The 18,691-nt window shown below is 38.1% G+C and overlaps 1 protein-coding gene across 6 annotated transcripts in view; it reads right to left on the bottom strand.

Moving 5' to 3' along the window:
• usp9 (ubiquitin specific peptidase 9) overlaps positions 1-18,691 on the bottom strand; it is a 266,944-nt gene that overhangs the window by 161,156 nt on the left and 87,097 nt on the right. For all 6 annotated transcript variants that reach the window (XM_072260457.1, XM_072260455.1, XM_072260456.1 and 3 more), the window contains 5 exons: positions 18,381-18,493; positions 14,114-14,332; positions 11,626-11,741; positions 1,671-1,922; positions 1,453-1,591 (listed from right to left, as the gene is read on the bottom strand). In XM_072260457.1, the coding sequence (XP_072116558.1) occupies positions 1,453-1,591; positions 1,671-1,922; positions 11,626-11,741; positions 14,114-14,332; positions 18,381-18,493 (839 nt within the window). The remainder of the gene's footprint in view (positions 1-1,452; positions 1,592-1,670; positions 1,923-11,625; positions 11,742-14,113; positions 14,333-18,380; positions 18,494-18,691) is intronic.

An 18,691-nucleotide genomic window follows, 5' to 3' on the forward strand; every position in this document is an offset into this window, starting at 1 on the left:
CAAAGTGCAGCACCTTGAACTCAGAATGATTAAATCCCATCTACCATTACTTTGCTCATCTAACAACTGATGACTATTATTCTGTAGCCTACCACCATCCTCCTCACTACCTCTTCTCACCTGCAAGTAAGCTGACTTCCGAAATTTATATCCAGATTGTTAATGCATACAACAAACAGCACCTGATCCAATCATAAAAGCAACCACTACCGGTTCCAATTACAGTTTGAGTACACCTTATCTGAAATGTCTGGGGAAGCCAGAAGTGCTTCGGATTTTTTTGGATCATGGAATAACAATGTGATAGCTTGATATCACCATCATTTCCGATTTTGAATTTATTCACTACCAGTAAACAGTCTTATGCAGGCATCAGCATGCTAAATTTTCATCAGTGACAATCTTTGCACATTCATCAATGAATTTCTCCGCTGCTTCGTGATCAGTTGTCACAAATCTTTAACAATGTAATGTTGTGCCTTTTCTTAAATTTATGCAATCAGCCTATTGAATGTTTACAATTATCTTCAATTTTCAGTTTGTTATGAGACACGTTTGCTTGTTTCATGATCAGCATACCATTATGTGGCATATGTTCACTCTTGATGCTGCCGAATCTGCTCTTTCAATACTCATTTTTCGCTAATGCAGTGCTCTTTTTTTTTTACATTAACTTCTGTTCATTATACATATGAAGTCTCTTCTCAAAAGTGCCTCTGATGCACAGAGACCTACATATTGCCTGGGAATTTTCCCAACACCTTGAGGAATTTGCTACTTGTGAGGTCATGTCAGTGCTCAAAAAAAAATTTTGGATTTCAGATAAAGGGTACTCAACCTGTATCTAGCAAATTTTGCATCTTGTCCTGGATCTCATGGATTCTAAACTTATGGACCAGTCTCTGTCAAATGTCTTACTGAAGTCCACACAGACTATATAAAGCACACAAGCCTCAGAATACATTTCATTACTGCTTCAAGAAATTGGTCAGACAGGATCTCCACATAACAGAACTGTACTATTTTTAACTTATCCCTGTCTTTCCAAGTTCAGACCGATTCCCTCAGATGTTTTTCCAGTAATTCCCATACCTCTGAGTATGCGCAGAAACATAAAGACAATTATAAACAAACTAATTATTAAAGACCTTGGCAATCAATTGTGAATAAAAAGTTGTTTAAAATATTGTTTTTGCTCCTTTATCTGGCAAATCCAATTACGCATCATCAGCCTTATGCAATACAGTTATGCCACAAACTTTAGTATTGTGAGGCAGAAAATACACATCCAAAGTTGAACACTTAAGTTAAATGAATTACACATCCTCAAGCAGCTACAAAATGATCCATGAAAATATTTAAAATCGAGCACAGCCATTTATCAGATCTTCTAGGATAATAGGGTAATTTTAATATTTATTGCTGGGATACAGAAATAATTTTACCACTTACTGCCATTCTCTCTGCTGTCAACCATTCTTCTTCTTCAGGACTGCCATGGCGATGAGTATAATAAGACACACTAGAAATCACCTTGTTAACTTCATTTAGTGCATTCATCTTCCCATTGAAAGATGAAATTTGCAACAATCTGCAAATAACAAAGCTAAGTTACGACAAAGCTAATTTATGGTAACTTCGACTTGATTATTTTTCAAAATATTAGTTACCTTAATATCATTTTTAACCTAAATATTTCTAAACTTTTGACTGTCTCCTCCTGCCCAGGAACACGTGAAGCTAAATTTTTTAGCGATTTAATTATCATAGATAGAGCATCATTTTTGGCTTCATTCTTCGCTTCTTTCTTCAGTTCCTCATCTGTCAGATTTTCTAGAAACTGTGGAACCATTTCTATTATTGGAAGGAAGTACTTCTTCACTGTATGTAAGGTGAGAAATTCGTAACACTGGCCAAAAGGTCTGCAAAGAATTACAAGTAATTATCAGAATTCAAATAATTAACTGTACTTATCTTGAATTACTCAGGTTTGTGTCTAGATCAGTTTAAGAGCTTTTTCATTCAGTTTGGTATAAGGTTACTTTAAGAATCCATAGGCAAACCAACTATTTTTTTAAAAATATGATATATGATAAATTGTATTATATTGGTTAATACTAAATTAAACATATTCTGATTAGTTTAATTACTTAACATTGCAAAATTGCATCAGGTCATAACTTCACAGATTTTTTTTTTGAACTATGTCAACTACCAAACTACCAAAATTTCAAAGAACGGAAATGACAAAAAAAATCAAGACAATACTTTGCATACAGAACTGTGCAGAAGTCTTTAAGACACATAATAAAATCCTGTGAAGCAAAGATGCTGAATTGAAGTTCCTAAATATCAAAAAATGTACTTTGAAGATCAAACAGTAAAAAAAAAGTTATATCAATATAAACTGCATCAATTCTCTTTCATAAGAAAATTGGCTGGTAGGTTCTTCTAAGCATCTTGGAGAACTTCCCACAGTTCTGCAGGCTTTGGCTGTCTCGTTACTTTTGTCTCTACAAGTAATACCAGATAGTCTCAATGATGCCGAAATCACGGCTCTGTGGAGGAAATGCCATCTGAGACAATATTAAAAAAAATCTAGGGTACCTTATACTTTTGCACAGTACTGTAAACCAAGTTGTGTTTAAAGACAAAACAAATATTTGTTCGACCAATAAGTGGAACTACAATGTCATAAGCAGCATCACACTTTTATGCCTTAAGTTGCATTTCACTGACTTGTGCACACCAAGTTTTTCATCTAAGCCAAGTATAAAATCATCCACTGTCTCAGTATATGCAAGACTGTTTGATTAACATTTATCTCAAGAGGTTGAGATGTCCATGCACAGAAGCATTAAGATACTGCAGTTCTGAGAGTCTTAAAATTTTGGGTGCTGCAAAGGTGAAACAGAAGAATTTCAGCTTGACCCAGATATTTAGTGCTATTTTTTAAAAATTAAATCCTCCAAAAAGAAAAAGCTTTGATAATCAAAGATACAAATTGGATATGCAACACAAGGTGTTTTTGTAATATTTTCTAATTTTATAAAGAATTCTGTTCCTGAAACAAACTTAAGAAAGCAAGATTTCTCAAATCAAAGGTGTTTCCTATTTCCTACACTCGCTTATCATGAAGTCAAGAATACAGAATTTGCAATCAGATAGAAATGACCAAGCAGATAGCGGGCCAGGTTCAAGGACCGATGTCAACTCTCTTGCTTTTAATTATCATCTTCAAATGTAAATGGTAATGATCGTTTTGCCTATCAAGATGGCCACAGGTGAGATGAAAGGCAGATTTTTCTATTCATTTTCAAGTGACGAGGGCGCAAGTAGTAAGCCTAAACTTGGTGTATACAAAGTTGAGGTCAAGAGTTCTTCCTATGATTATTCCTTGAGTGGCTAACAAGTTTTTTTTTAAATTTGTTGGTGAAAATCTTGACAGCTCTCTTCACCTGATAAAGCTCCATGCCATAAAACACAACCTTTTTGTTAAGCAGCCACAGATTAGTAATTTTTTTTCCTGGACCCGATGAAAGGTCTTTGCCTGAAATATTGTACACTTTTCCATAGATGCTGCCTGTCCTGCTGAGTTCCTCCAGCATTTTGCGTGATGCTTGGATTTCAAGCATCTGTAGATTTTCTCTTGTTTATGATTGGACACCAGGATTATTACTTTTGAAGATGGCAGTTGGTTCTCTCAATGCCTCCAAAACCAGTAGATTGTTTTGTTGATGCAGTGTGTGGTTTTATATGTTTCCTTTGTGATCTGTTGCTTGAATTCCAACAAAACCTAAAAGCACTGGACAATAATTTTTTTTTCCAAAACTGTTGCTTCAAGAGATTTTTAAAAAATTTATGATAGACCATTTGAGGCTGAAAACAGATATAATTTCAGACTACATATATTATGCAGGAATTTAGAGAAACAAGAAAATAGCTTTTATTGAATATAATGTGCTTAATTACAGAACTGTGTTGATGCTTTTTAATAGTTCAACTAAGCTGGAAAATTTTTTTTGATGATTTTACATGGCAAAGGCAGCCTTAATCTAATTACTACTTAGTGGAAATCTGACACATTTACAATCCAATTGATGACAAATGTGATTCAAGCAGCTTTTTTTAAGTGAAGGCTTCTAATTTTTTCGTGCCTGTCGCCGGCCCCCAATGCCTGAGTCGAAGTAGTAGTAGTTGTCTAATTTTTCTAAGTTTCTCATTAGTCCAGTCACATTTTATTATATAACCTATTAATTTGAATTTTGCAATCTCAGAACAAAAACATAAGAACTGAGATTTCTTCAATATTAGATTAGATTATGAGGACACGCAGTCCTCTTTTATTGTCATTTAGTAACGCATGCATTAAGAAATGATACAATGTTCCTCCAGAATGATATCACAGAAACACAAGACAAATCAAGACTGAAAAACTGACAAAAACCACATAATTATAACATATAGTTACAACAGTACAAAGCAATACCGTAATTTGATAAGGAACAGACCATGCACACGGTAAAAAAAAGTCTCAAAGTCTCTCGAAAGTCCCATCATCTCACACAGACAGTAGAAGGAAGAAGAAAAAAAACTCTCCCTGCCATGAACCTCCAGCGCCGCAAACTTGCCGATGCAGCACCCTGGAAGCACCCAACCACAGCCGACTCTTGAGTCCGTCCAAAAACTTCAAGCCTTCGACCAACCCTCCAACACCGAGCACCATCTCTGCCAAGCGCTTCGACCCCGGCCCTGGCAACAGACAATAGGCAAAGCCGAGGATTTGGGGCCTTCCCCTCCGGAGATTCTCGATCGCACAGTAGCAGCGGCAGTGAAGCAGGCATTTCAGAAGTTTCTCCAGATGTTCCTCCGTGCTTCTCATGTCAGGTCTCCATCAAATCAGGATTGTGCACAGCCCCACTTAACAAATAGGAAAACATTTCGGAGCAGCCCTGCGCGCTGCGTCACACCACCATCTTCTTCTCCCCTCCCGGGATTGCAGGATTCCACAGTCAAGTTCAGCACAGGCAAGTCACAGAATATTTAATATGTTTTTACATTCTTGCATAGGTTCAAGGGAAAACCTTTCAACTGAAATATTCTTTAGCCCCTCTGGTATCCAAACAAGTAAAACAGAAAAACAGGTGATGTTGCACGTGGGTGAGAGATTCAGTTACAGGTTTCCCCCGCCATCCGAAGGTAGAGTGTTCCTACGAAACGGTTCGTAAGCCGAAATGTCGTAAAGCAAAGAAGCAATTACCATTTATATGGGAAAATTTTGTGAGCGTTCGCAGACCCAAAAATAACCTACCAAATCATGCCAAACAACACATAAAACCTAAAATAACAGTAACACATAGTAAAAGCAGGAATGATATGATAAATACACAGCCTATATAAAGTAGAAATACTTTTCCACAATCATTACTGCACTGCTCTCCGTAGCAAAAATCGCACACAAGCGCTGTCAGCAGAAAATCTCATGCAAGCGCTCTCGGCAGAAACATGCGCAAGCGCTCTCCAGTAAGCTTTAAGTTATGAAGCTGCCAAATCATACCAAATAACACGTAAAAATACACAGCCTATACAAAGTAGAAATAATGTATGTACAGCGTAGTATCACTTACGGGAATCCGGAAGACAGCGCCGAGCACACAATGGTGTGTTAGACTTGTCAGAGTTTGGGTGGTGCAGTGGCCTTCACCCTCCGAGCCACTGAGCGATACATTGCTGCAAAGAATGCAGGGGTCCAGCGGTAGCCGGGAGGTACACAGCACATCTTTAAGAAAAAAGCCGAAACAAACATGCTAATTAATTAGGTGCCACCTGTAATTGTCAGCCCATATCAGTGCCGATTTCCAATTGCGTCGTCTCTGATCTGGGCCGACAATTACGTGTCAGCGGCACCTAATTAATTAGCATTTTTATTTCAGCTTTTTTCTTAAAGATGTGCTGTGTGCCTCCCGGCTAGCTTTGCATTCTCCGCAAATCGGTATCTGTCCGTGGCCTGGGGTTGGGGTGGTGGGACATGGGGTGTCATCTTGTCGCCTGTTTCCATTAGAGCTGGCAGCTCATCTTCTTCTATCTCTGCTCGTCTCGATGTCGAAGGTCGAGGTTCGTTGTCTGTTGTGGCTGATGTGGAAGGCTTGCTTGACTGCTGAGCCTCGCGCATTTTTCTATCACACGGTTCTTTAATAAGGACTCAAACCATCCTGCAAATATCCCCTAAACCGACGTACCCTTTCAAAATTAAAGTCTTACTTTATCATTACTCATTCGGTTTCAATTGTTATCCTTTTTTCTTCCAATTGCATCAGCTCTTCATCTGTCAGTTCTTGGTCATGGGATGCCAGAACCTCTTCAACATCATATTCGTCAGCTTCCACAAGCCAAACTCACCTTGTCCTTACTTTGCTCACCACGATCAAAACACTTAATTACGTCTAGTTTTATCATAAGTGAACACCCTTACGAGCTCTTTCAGGCTTTTCCAACACCATAGAACTCATCTTGCAAACGGCTGCTCACAGGCACGTGTTAAAGCAAAGCAGTTCCGAATCCGGGGGAGAACAGCTGCTCGGGGCATGCTGCCTTTTATCGCACGCTGATTTTTTCATGTGCTGAATTTTTTTTCTGTAACAGTGAAAACACCTTCTGAAAGCGAAAACAGGGTACTAATGTAGGTCTTTCGTAACAGTGAGGTTTTGTAAAGCGAACGTTCGAAAAGCGGGGTACACCTGTATCTGAAATTTGCTGATGCACTAAGGCGTAACAGCTTAAGCACAATGCTGGAATTCTTTTTAAATACTAATCTCCAGCATTGATTGAGATCAATTTATATTATATCAATAACCAATAAACAATATGCAGCAAAAGACATCCGAATGGGCAACTTGGTTTATTTTGAAAAATTTAGTACCACAAAGTTGCAAAGATAATGGTGTCAAACACTGGACATTCCTTCACCATCTTTTGGCTGATTGATTTCAAGTAGCCAAGTAAATCAGACATGTATAACTTAAGGCGAAGTAACATGCTAAAACCTGAATGCCAAAATTATAACGGCACTGAATAAGTTATTAAACTTTAATGCAAATTAAACAAATGACAGTGAAAAGTCAATATAATTTAAAGATAAAGATATTTCAAACAGTGTACATGATTAGCCAAGAATAGCAAAATACTCCAGTAACGAGGTACACTAGCACACTTGTTCACTCATTGATACAAACAATAACAAATGGTACAAGAATATGGAAACACCTATTTTATGGAGAAAATTGCCAATAAGAATATAAGAATTCGGATTCTTCTGTCTTCTAGAGCAGATGTCCCCAACCTTTTTTGCACCACGGACCGGTTTAATATTGACAACATTCTTGCAGACCGGCCAACGAAGGGTGGGGGTGGGAGTGTTAATCACGACCAAAATATAGGTGATAAGTCAACTATAAGTACTTATCCACACAATTTCGTTTCTAAAAGGGTGTATCTAACGAATTTAATATTAAACACACAGCGCATATTTTCCTTGCACGAACATATAAAATCATTGCAACACACCAATATTGCTGAATCAGTGGGAGCCCTGGGCTTGCTTCCCTGCAACAAGACGGTCCCATCGAGGGGTGATGGGAGACAGCGATACTCGAAGGGGGTTCCTTATGTCCAGTCAATTCCGCAATTCAGTTTTCGTTGTATTCATTACAGAAACCCCGCTTCGCAGAAATATGATGTTGGAAATAGAAGCAACGTTTTCAGTGCTTTCGTGGCTATCTCAGGATATTCAGCCTTGACTTTGATCCAGAACGCCCCAGAGGTGTTATATCAAACATACTTTTCAGCTCACCACATTTGCAAGCTCGAAGAGTTGATCTTCTTCCCACGCTGACATGGATGATTCACCAGGAACATTCACAAATGGGTCACGGACCCATTCCTTTGCACATCTTGGGTCATTTGCGGTTGGGAAGTAACGCTCGAATTCTGTCGACAGCCAAGATAGGTAATCGCGCACCAGCTGTAAGGAGGACGGTGCAGCCTCAATCACTCCCAAAATCCCAGCTAATGTTGGGAACATGTCAAATATGCCCCTGTCCGCTCACCGTCCCCACAGTTCCAGTTTGGCTTTGAAAGCAGACACTTTATCTGCCAACTTGAAGACAGTTGTCATTCTCCCCTGAAGTGACGAATTGAGTTCATTGAGCAGGTTGAAGATGTCACACAGATAAGCAAGTCTTGCTATCCATTCCTCGTCACTGAAGTGTGCTGCCAGTGGTGACGTTTTTCCTGAAAGAAATCTCTGTAGCTGTTGTCTTAACTCAAAAACCCTGGCCAGGGCTCTCCCCCTTGACAGCCACCTGACTTCAGTGTGTAAGAGAAGGCGTTTGTGCTCTGCATCCATTTCTTTGCAAAGCTGCTCAAACAGACATGAGTTAAGGGCTTTTGCTTTGATGTGATTGATAACTTCAACAACGTCACTCAAAACACTGTTACGATCAGGTGACATTTTTCAGCTAGCCAGCATTTCCCTGTGTATGACACAGTGTGTAGACTGGCATTCAGGAGCAACCTCTGACCCGGGTAGTTTAACCAGCCAGCCATCCAGTCATAGCTGCAGCTCTGTCCACGCATATTCCAACACAGAATGACCAGTCCAGTTTGCCTGACATGTTGTCATTCAAAGATTTGAATAGTTCTGCCCCAGTTGTGTTAGTTGGCAGCGGCAGTGCACACAACATATCCTTGTGCACATCGTTTCTGAAATATATATTGCACATAAACCAGCAGTATTGCCTTGCTGTCGACATCAGTAGACTCGTCGACCTGGATAGCATACCATGGTGACTCGTTAAGCCGTTCCAACAGCTGTGCTTCAATGTCCTCTGCTATGTCATCGATTCTCCTTGAAACTGTTATTCTCCTTGAAAAGAGAAACCTGTGCCATCTTGTTAACTGCAGTTTCTCCCAACAGTTCACGGCACATGTCCTTCGCAGCAGGCAGAATCAATTCTTCACCAACAATGAAAGGCTTCTTAGCCTTAGCAATATGGCTAGCCACTAAGTACAACGATCTCAGAGCAGCAGCATTTGTGGAGGCTCTCAGGACTTGCTTCTGTCCCGCTTGCTCATGTTTTTTCCGCTCAAAAAACTCAACGGGTTTGTCTTTAAGTGCAGGGTGCTTGGACTCAAGTTGCTGAAGCAGTTTTGAGGACTTCATTGCCTCATTCGACAGCTTGTCTCCACATATCACACACAGGGGGCTTGGAGTGTGCGAGCCATCGGTTGCAATAAAGCCGTATTTTATGTATGACTCATCGTATTTTCTGTTGAAGGAAGCTTTCTTTTTTTTTTGCAGTCTCGGCCTCAGCTGTCTCTGCGTTATCATTATCATTAGGCCTTTATGTCCCCTACTACCTCTTCCAACGAAACTCTCAAGTGACATTTGTTTTTTACTCATCGATTAGTTGTAGGTTAATGACTGACTGATGACCTTGCGTGCGTTCAAGTTCAACAGTGGGCGTGACAGGGAATGGGGAAAGGTGCAGCCGACTCATATCATTTCACATCGCCAAATCGTATTGTTTCCTCGCAGCCTGGCAGCACATGCTTTGCGGCCCGGTACCGGTCCGCGGCCTGGTGGTTGGGGACCACTGTTCTAGAGCACAATATATACAGTTTGTATAGATTCACAAGATGAAGAACAAATCGAAGTAACTGTTAACAAAACAGTTTGCCAACTGCATTTAGTACTCCACAAAGAGAAGGCCTAATGGAACATGGTGTTACCACAATAGATATCGAAGGCCATAACAGAATTTGCAGCAAGGATACAATCTTAAGTCTTGAGGAGAAATACTGCATAAAATGAGTTGGCAAAATTGGGGACTGGCTAGGTGGATGTTAAAGTAACTGCTGAGATGACAGGCACAAACTACCCGGAAGAAGGGAAGCAGAATGTCTTTAATTATTTTTCTTTTTTTTTTAATTTTATTTTTATTTGGATAAGGAATTCACAAATATCATGTACTTTTTTCACACATATAACCTTTTCCATTTTTTTATATATATAAAACTACAATTATTTATACATTCTTAAGTACACATTGAGATGATATAAAAGGAAAATAAACATTTAAATAGATAATTATGTACTGTGGTAAATCTAACCTATTAGGCTAAGTAATGGAATTAGTTGTTAAGAAAAATGGTAATAATAGTTTCCATATAACCCTTCTGGACCATTTCCACTGGTCCAAAATGTTGTATATAAGCCTATGTATCAACCATTGTAGGTGTTTATATCCTAATTTGTTCATGCTTGCTCCTGCCCGCAGACATAATTATCCAATCCCTATGTACTTATTTATTTAATTTTTTCATTTTTTTATCCCTTTCCCAAATCTTTCCCTTTACTTGTGTTAATTCTCTACTTTCCAAAAGAAAACAAAAAAAACAAACATTTAGACTAGGGGTGCTTACGTTAGCAATATTACTGTGTTGATGGGAAGAGCAGTATAAATCATTAGGAGAGTCATCTAAAGTCTGCTCGCATTGGGGTTATATATTCAATCCATTTATTCCAGATTTGATAAAATTTCTGTTTTTGAGTTCTCAGGGAGTAAGTCAACTTTTCCATTTTAAATATTTCCAAGATAATTTCGTACCAATCTTCTAATGTAGGTGGTATTGGATTTAGCCATTTTCTAGTGATTGATTTCTTACTTGCCACTAAGAGGGCCTGCAGCAACTTTATATCTTCCTTCTGTTCAAGAAACAATACGTGCCCCAAATAGAGCGTCTCAAAGTTCAGAGGTATCTGGGACCTAAGTACCTTAACTAATGTTCTATGAATACCTTCCCAAAATAGACTTAATTTAGGGCAATCCCAAAAAATAAGAAAATGATCTGCCTGTCTTTAATTATTTTTCAAGCACACAAGTTCATTACATTTTTAAAAATATTTTTCATGTAAAAGGTTCCATATGCTTTCACATTTTTGTCACAGTTTTAAGATAGCATTCAACAAGGGATCTAGGGGATATTTCATCATATTCCTAACACATGTAATGTGGGTGAAAGAAATGATTTTGAGAAATAAAAAACAAGTCACTCACCACTAACTTGCTGCTGGCCACAATATTTAAGAGGCTAGTACATTTAAGCTTTCCAGCTCATGCCTTAATTTAGTCTGCACCCTTCTCCAGCCAGGCATGGACTGCTTTGCTTACCAAACTGCACGTGGAATTTAATATGATGGAATAACAGATTATCTCTTTTTCAGACCTTGTGATGGATGGTCTTATTATAAAACAACTTAAAGATGTGAATGCCTGAGAACATCAGCATGGTTTGAGGTCAAGTCTGTGGAAAAGAATTGGGTGGTAACCTTTGGACTTCAAGAATGCTATCATCTTCTGCAATGCCATGGTTGTCATATCTTCCCTTGCAACTCATTTCCATCTGCTTTTACAGTAGCCATCCACCACAAAAATTGCATGTGTCTTAATTATAAATGCCTGACAAATAACTTCGCTAAATTGTTCACTTTAAAAACTATTGAGATTTAAACCTTTAATTTTTCACACATTCAATTATTAACATGACAAAAAAAAATCTGCTTACTTGATGAGTGCTGCAATTATCTGAACATTTAATGCTGACCCACTGACAAACCGATCATGTAGAATCTGGAATCCATTTAATGTCCCTAATTTGTTGATAAGATCCACAAGCCAACCCTACAGAAAAGTTAAAAGTCAAAATTCATGTAATCTATAGACAATAAACTATTGTAACAATACTCTGGTAATCACGAGAAACCAAAAGCTCATCTCAATTTCAGTGTATAATCCAATTTCATGAAAAGAAATAAAAATATCTTTCTTCAGGTTCTAAAATACTATGAACATTTCACAAGCACAAGTAGCTGTGCCTTGATCCGTGCTTCTGTGAATCATGATTGCCTCTTGCTGAAGCAATTTTGCTACAACTCAGAAATCACAGGACAGTCAGAGTGGCAAGCAAATTTAACATTCACTTTAATTATATGAAATTATAATTAACTTGCATAGAAACATTAGCTTCATTGGAATATTTCAGAATTAATGAGGCTAAAGCTCTTACCATAGGTCATGGTGCTTCAGCATCATGTTAACTATACCTCTGATAAAAATCAGTGCTAAATTCCCACAGTTCTGCATTATTATTTCATCTTAATGCTTGAAAGGAGCCACAGAGCTTGGTAATTAATACTGTAATCCACAAATCTGCTGGAATTTTTTGATGAAATTACAAGCAGGATAGACAAAGGAGAACTGGTGGATGTACTTGGATTTTCAGAAGACCTTTGACAAGGTGTCACACATAGGTCTGCTTAACAAGTTAAAAGCCCATAGTATTACAGGAAAGGTACTAAAACGGATAAAACATTGACTGACTGGCAGCAGGGAAAGAGTGAGAATAAAGAGTTTTTTCTGGTTGGCTGCCAGTGACTAGTGATGTTTCATAGGGGGTCTGTATGGGGACCGCTTCTTCTTACGTTATACGTCAATGAGTTGGATGATGGAATTGACGGCTTTGTGGCCAAGTTTGTAGACAATACAAAGACAGGCGGAGGGGCAGGTACTGCTGAAGAAGCGGAGGGGCTGCCAAAGGACTTCGGAGAATGGGCAAAGTGGCAGGAAGAGTATGGTCATGCACTCAGTAGAAGTAGTAAAAGCATAGACTGTCTTCTAAACGCACAGAAAAATTTTTAAATTTGAGGTGCAAAGGGACTTAAGAATCCTCGCGCAGGATTCCCTAAAGGTTAATTTGCGTGTTGAGTCATTGATGAGGAAGACAAATGCAAATTCAGCATTCATTTTGAAAGGAATAGAATACAAAAACAAGGATGTAATGTTGATGTTTTGTAAGGCATGGTGAGAACTCACTTGGAGTATTGTGACCAATGTTGGGCCCCTTACCTAAGAAAGGATTCGCAGACATTGGAAAAGGTTCAAAGGAGGTTCACAAAAATGATTCTGGGATTGAAAAGCTTACCATATGAGGAGCGTTCGATGGCTCTGGACCTGTACTCACTGGAAACCAGAAGAATGAGAGGGGATCTCACTGAAATCTATCAAATGTTGAAAGATCTCAATAGAGTGGATGTGGAGAGAATATTTCCTAAGGTGAGGGAGTCCAGGACTAGAAGACACAGCCTCAGGATAGAATGCCCAGTTAGAACAGAGATGAAGAAGAATCTCCTTAGCCAGTGTGACGAATCTGTGGAATATGTTGCCACAGGTAGCTGTGGAGACCAAGTCCTTGGGTGTATTTAAGACAGACTTTTATAGGTTCTTGATTAGTCAAGGTATGAAGGGTTATAGAACTTTAAGAACTGTAAGGCAACTAGCAAGTGTGGAAATCTCAGCTAATGACTCCCATTTAAATGCAATTTTAGCATATTAGCTTCTGCTCCAACAGAAATGTAACTCAGTAGGAAGACACCAAATCAGTAATAATGTTAACATTAAAAAAATATATAAACTGGACATGCCAGAAATCTGAAAAAGAAACAGAACATACTGCTAACTCTCAGGTCAGGCAGCATCTGGAGAAACTGTTAGGTTTTCAGGTCCTAAATCTTCATCAGAAGGGTCTCTGACCTGAAATCTTAATCTCTTTCCATAGGTGGTGCAAGACCTGTTGAGTGTTGTAGTGTATGTCAGTATGCTTGGCATACATTTGTAGAACAAACTTTTGGAAACATCTAAAAGGCCAAGTTTTAATTGGTTTTCATCACTACAGTGAAACTAAATAACATACGAGTTAGAGAAAAAGGATAAATCACTGTTCTTTGAATATTTTATATTTGCATCCTAAATGAGCTGTTTTCAATTTGTAATAATTTTAAATTTCTATCTTGGGCATTCATACATTAAGTGGCAATAACAGATAATTCAAAAAATGAAAGTAAATCTTTAAAATTATTTTAGAAGCTTTAGAAATAAGCCGACATCAAGGTACAAGTTCAAGGTGGTGTATTTACAATCTTAACACTCAAAAGTTGTAACCATTATTTGTAATTATGTAATTCAAATGGGATTAACAAATTTTAGTTTTTCCTTACCTTGGGTGAACGTGGGTCAGGTGGGCGTGCAAAGAGTTCATCTTCAGCCAACTGCACTCCAGCAGGAACGGTTTCAGAGGGGCGAGTACCATTGTAGATATGAAATTTGCAGTGAGGATTTAAGGCCATTGCAAGGAGTTCAAGAAGAGGAAACCAGTCCTGGGACAGCTTGGCCACACACAGTTCTATGAGGCGATGGGTATTATTTATAATACATCTCTTAAGGAAAAAAGAAAAGTTAAGCATTAAGGCAAAGTTTGCAATAATGCATCAGATCAGCAAAAAAAAAACAAAATTAGCATTTCCACTCATCAGTGGAATCATATTAGCAGTGCTAATATCCTGACTCTGCCAATCTGCTGCTACACTCTAATCTTTCATGTAATATTAATTTTATCATAAGTGCAGTATTTTTGATGAAACTGAGCAATTATCCCAATTAGTTCTCACAAATTGGAGAACTTTCACAAATGTCAGTGCTTACTAAATGACAGCAGGTCATAAGATTTTGCTTGCTTCCCTCATCTGAACTGTAAGCAAGATAAAATTTTTTAAAAAATCAAGAGCCATAACAATTAAAATAGTTGAAAAAGAGAACATTTTCTTCACTTTGGCTGGATTACAACAGTACGTGCATTAATATGCTCATTATTAGAATATTTACGTTGATATAGAGGCATGGTCATTTTAAATTTTGTGCGCTTCCCTGAAATCTAATTAATACTTCCAATGTAGGCACAAAAAAATTCTGAATAGCCAAATTCCATAGTTGAGGTGACATCCACGAAACATTCAACCGCATGAAGCTTGCAAAACAGAGATTATTAAAAATGCTCCACTGGAAGGAGACACAACACAGCACTGTGATGGCTTGTAGTTGCTGAATGTGTGTCATTGCAGCCTCAAGACAATGCCATCTATCATTAAGTCAGAAGTGAGAATGCCTGCTAATGATTGCACAGCACTCAAATCAATGGAAAATTCTGGACAATGTCCACTTGCAGCAAGAGGACATTCAGGCATTAACTCAAATATGACATCTAACAATCATAGCATCCAAAATAGCTCCAAAATATTTTTAAACACCTTCCTTTAAATGTCTAGCAATATCATTGCTAAATCCTTCACCAGATATTGCAGAAGCGATAGACAGCGAGCATTCAATAAAAATATCTAGTCAATGGAGAAAACGATGTAAAATTGTGACAATGTCAATTTTAACTTAAATAATAAAAGCATATTTATTGAAAAGCAAATTACAGAAATCTGAAGTGTAAGGTGAAGTTCCTATTCTTGCATATGATATGCAATATGGATAGTATGCATGTATTACAATCTAGCAAACAGTTAATAGTTACTGCCAGAGATACTGAATAGGAAAGTAGATAGGTTATGACATAGTGATATAGGGCATTGCTGGGATCACATTAGAAGCACTATATATACACAGTATTGGCCTCATTTAAAGGGAAAGATGTTGAGGTTTACAGGACTAACAACTGAAGTGATCATGATGTCCTACAAGCTGGACAGGCTAGGTTTGATTGTGCTAGAGCTTACAAGATTAAGATGGAACGTGATTGCTACGTAACAGGTGGATGTGGAGGTTTCTGTTTAAAAGGCATTACCCACTTAAAATCAAGACGAGGCAGAAGTATTTCTCTCAAGGTCATGGGTCTTTGTTTTGGCTGCCACACTAGAGGAAGGAATTGGTTAAAAAAAATAAATTCATAAGAGAAGAGATTCACCAGGATGTAGCTTTAATGATGAACCAGAGAGGCTAGGTTTATTCTCATTGGAGCGTCAGGGGATGAGGGGTGATCCTATACAGGTTATAACATTATGAGGGACAAAGACATTTGTGGAGTAACTTGCAGTCTACCACTAGACAGCACAGGTTTAAGGTGAAAGGAGAGAAATTTAGAGAAGATCTGAGAAGACAAGTTTTTCCCACAAATAATGTGATGATTATTTGAAATGAGCTGCCAAAGGAGGTAGTAGAAGCAGATACTGTGTTTAAAAGGCATTTGGACAAGTACGTAAATTGACACAAATTAGAGGGAAACAAACCTAACTTTAGCAGGATTAGCATAAAAAGGCATCACAGTCAGCATGGATGAATTGGGCCAAAAGGGCCAATTTCTGTGCTGTATGATTCTATGAAAAGGGTGATAGACACAGTTGCTGAATATTTAAGGCACAGATGGAGAGATCCTTGCTGAATAAGGAGGTAAAAAATTACAGCTACAAACAGGAACCCAGAATCCACTTTACAATCAAATCAGCTACAATCTTTCCAAATGGTGGAGTAGTCTCAAGGGGCCAGCAACCTATTCCTGCCACTTGTTTGTATTTAATTTTTTTCCATCACTAATAAGCAAGAAAGCAGGGTATGATGGAACACTTGCCTAGATGCATGCTTTCAAGCTTTACATAACTGAAAACAAAATATTTGGCCAAACTGTACACCATCCTCCACACCCAACACATCTCATCTTGGGTACAGTTTGTTTCATCGAAGAACCTGTTGAGGCTTCTTCAACAGTACCTCTCAAACACATATCAATGTAATTTGGAAAAACTGGGAAGTAGAGAAATACACACAAAATGCTGAAGGAACTCAGCAGGATAGGCAGCATAGAAAGAAATGAACAAACAGTTGAGGTTTCAGGCCAAGACCCTTCTTCAGGACTGGAAAGAAGGGGAAGACTCCAGAATTAAAAGGTTGGGGGGGGGGGGGCAGGTAAGAGGACTAACTACAGGTGAAGCCAGGGTGTGGGAAGGTAAAGGATTGGAGAAGGAGGAATCTGATAGGAGAGAAGAGTAGACCACTGGAGAAAGGGAAAGAGGAGTTGGTAATAAAAAAAAATGGCAGGGAGAGAAGAGGGAAGGAAAAAAATAATTAGCAGAAGGAGAAATTGATGTTCATGCTGTCAGGTTGGAGGCTACCTAGACAGGATATGAGGTGCTGCTCCAGCACCCTCATCATGGAAAAGAGGCGGCCATGAAGCGACCATGAAGCGACATGTTGGAATGGGAATGGGGATACAAATTAAAATGGTTGGCCCCAGAAAATTCCACTTTTGCCAAATAGAGTGGAGGTGCTAGAGGTGGGAGCAACATCACCTGCTTACCTAAAATATTGTTCTCCATCCTGACTTGAAAAAGTATGACCAACCGTTCACTACCACTGCATCAAAACGCTTCAACCAACACCAAAAAGTAACAAACTCTACAGTGTTTCATAGTAGCAGCTCATCATCTCAAGAGCAATTAGGGATAAATGTTAAATAAACATAAAAAGAAAATGATTATGACCTATTTCCCAGACCTACCTTGTAATACATAAAGTCTTAATTTGTTGAGTGGCTTTACCAAACTGCAAATGAACATCTGAAAAATTATGCATTATTCATCTTTAACCCAACATCATTGTTTCTGTACACTCTTTGGGGTCTTTACAACAATTTTAAAGTTCAACATAAATTTTATTATCAAAGTACATATATGTCACCATATACAACCCTAAGATCCATTTTCTTGTGCGCATACTTAGCAATTACATAGAACGATAGCTATAACAACAAATATCAACCAGTGAAGATAATAAACAACCAAATGCAAATATAAATAATTAGCAATAAATACAAGAACATGATATGAGATGAAGAGTCCTTAAAAGTTAATTCATTGGTTGTGGGAACATTTCATTGATGGGACAAGTGACAGCAGTTATGCCCTTTTATTCAGGAGCCTGATGGTTGAGAGATAGGAACTGTTCTTGAACCTGGAGGTGAGTCCTGAGGCTCTTGTACTTTCTAACTAATGGCAGCAGCAAGAAGAGAGCATGATGTGGGTGGCGGGGATCTCTGATTATGGGTACTGCTCCCACACATTGCTTATCCTCAAGATTCATTACATCCTACTCTTTAAAATTATGAAACCACAAATATTTAACAATAAAACATTTGGTAAAGCAAAGATTTGTTATTAAAATTAAATTATTGTGGGAACAGTGAAAGAACCTGAATCTGCTGCTATATTGCATGTCATCCACTAAAGTAAAAGAATAACAGTTGCTACTGATTAAGGTGAAAAAAACACACTTAGGACAATGAATGCAAATGCATAAGCTTAAAGACTTTCACTAAAATTCTTTAAATTAACATGAACTACGAAACTGATACGTTGACCTGTTGAACATAAAACACTAAACCAAATTGTAAATTTACAACAAAGAACTTTTTATATAAGTAAAAATACTTACATGAATTTCAAATTTCCAGCCGCTCACAGCCTCATCTGTTAGAATTTTTGTGAATGAAATTGTGAGCCCATCACGAAAAAAGCGTTGACATGCTTCACTTTTAATATCAAGGCCTTAAAATGAAAGAAAATTATAACTGTTGGTTACATCTTGTATTTAACATCATCTCCATAAGTCAGCATAATAAATCACAAATACCACAAAAATGAGTTTTATTTTGAGTAAAATGCAATCAATCTAGCTTGCTCGAGACTTTAGTGGTGCCATATTGGCAGATTTTCCAGGTATTGAATGTTATTCCCTTTAATACC

The sequence above is a fragment of the Mobula birostris genome, chromosome 6 (genome assembly GCF_030028105.1).
Source record: "Mobula birostris isolate sMobBir1 chromosome 6, sMobBir1.hap1, whole genome shotgun sequence".
Lineage (NCBI taxonomy): Eukaryota > Metazoa > Chordata > Chondrichthyes > Myliobatiformes > Myliobatidae > Mobula > Mobula birostris.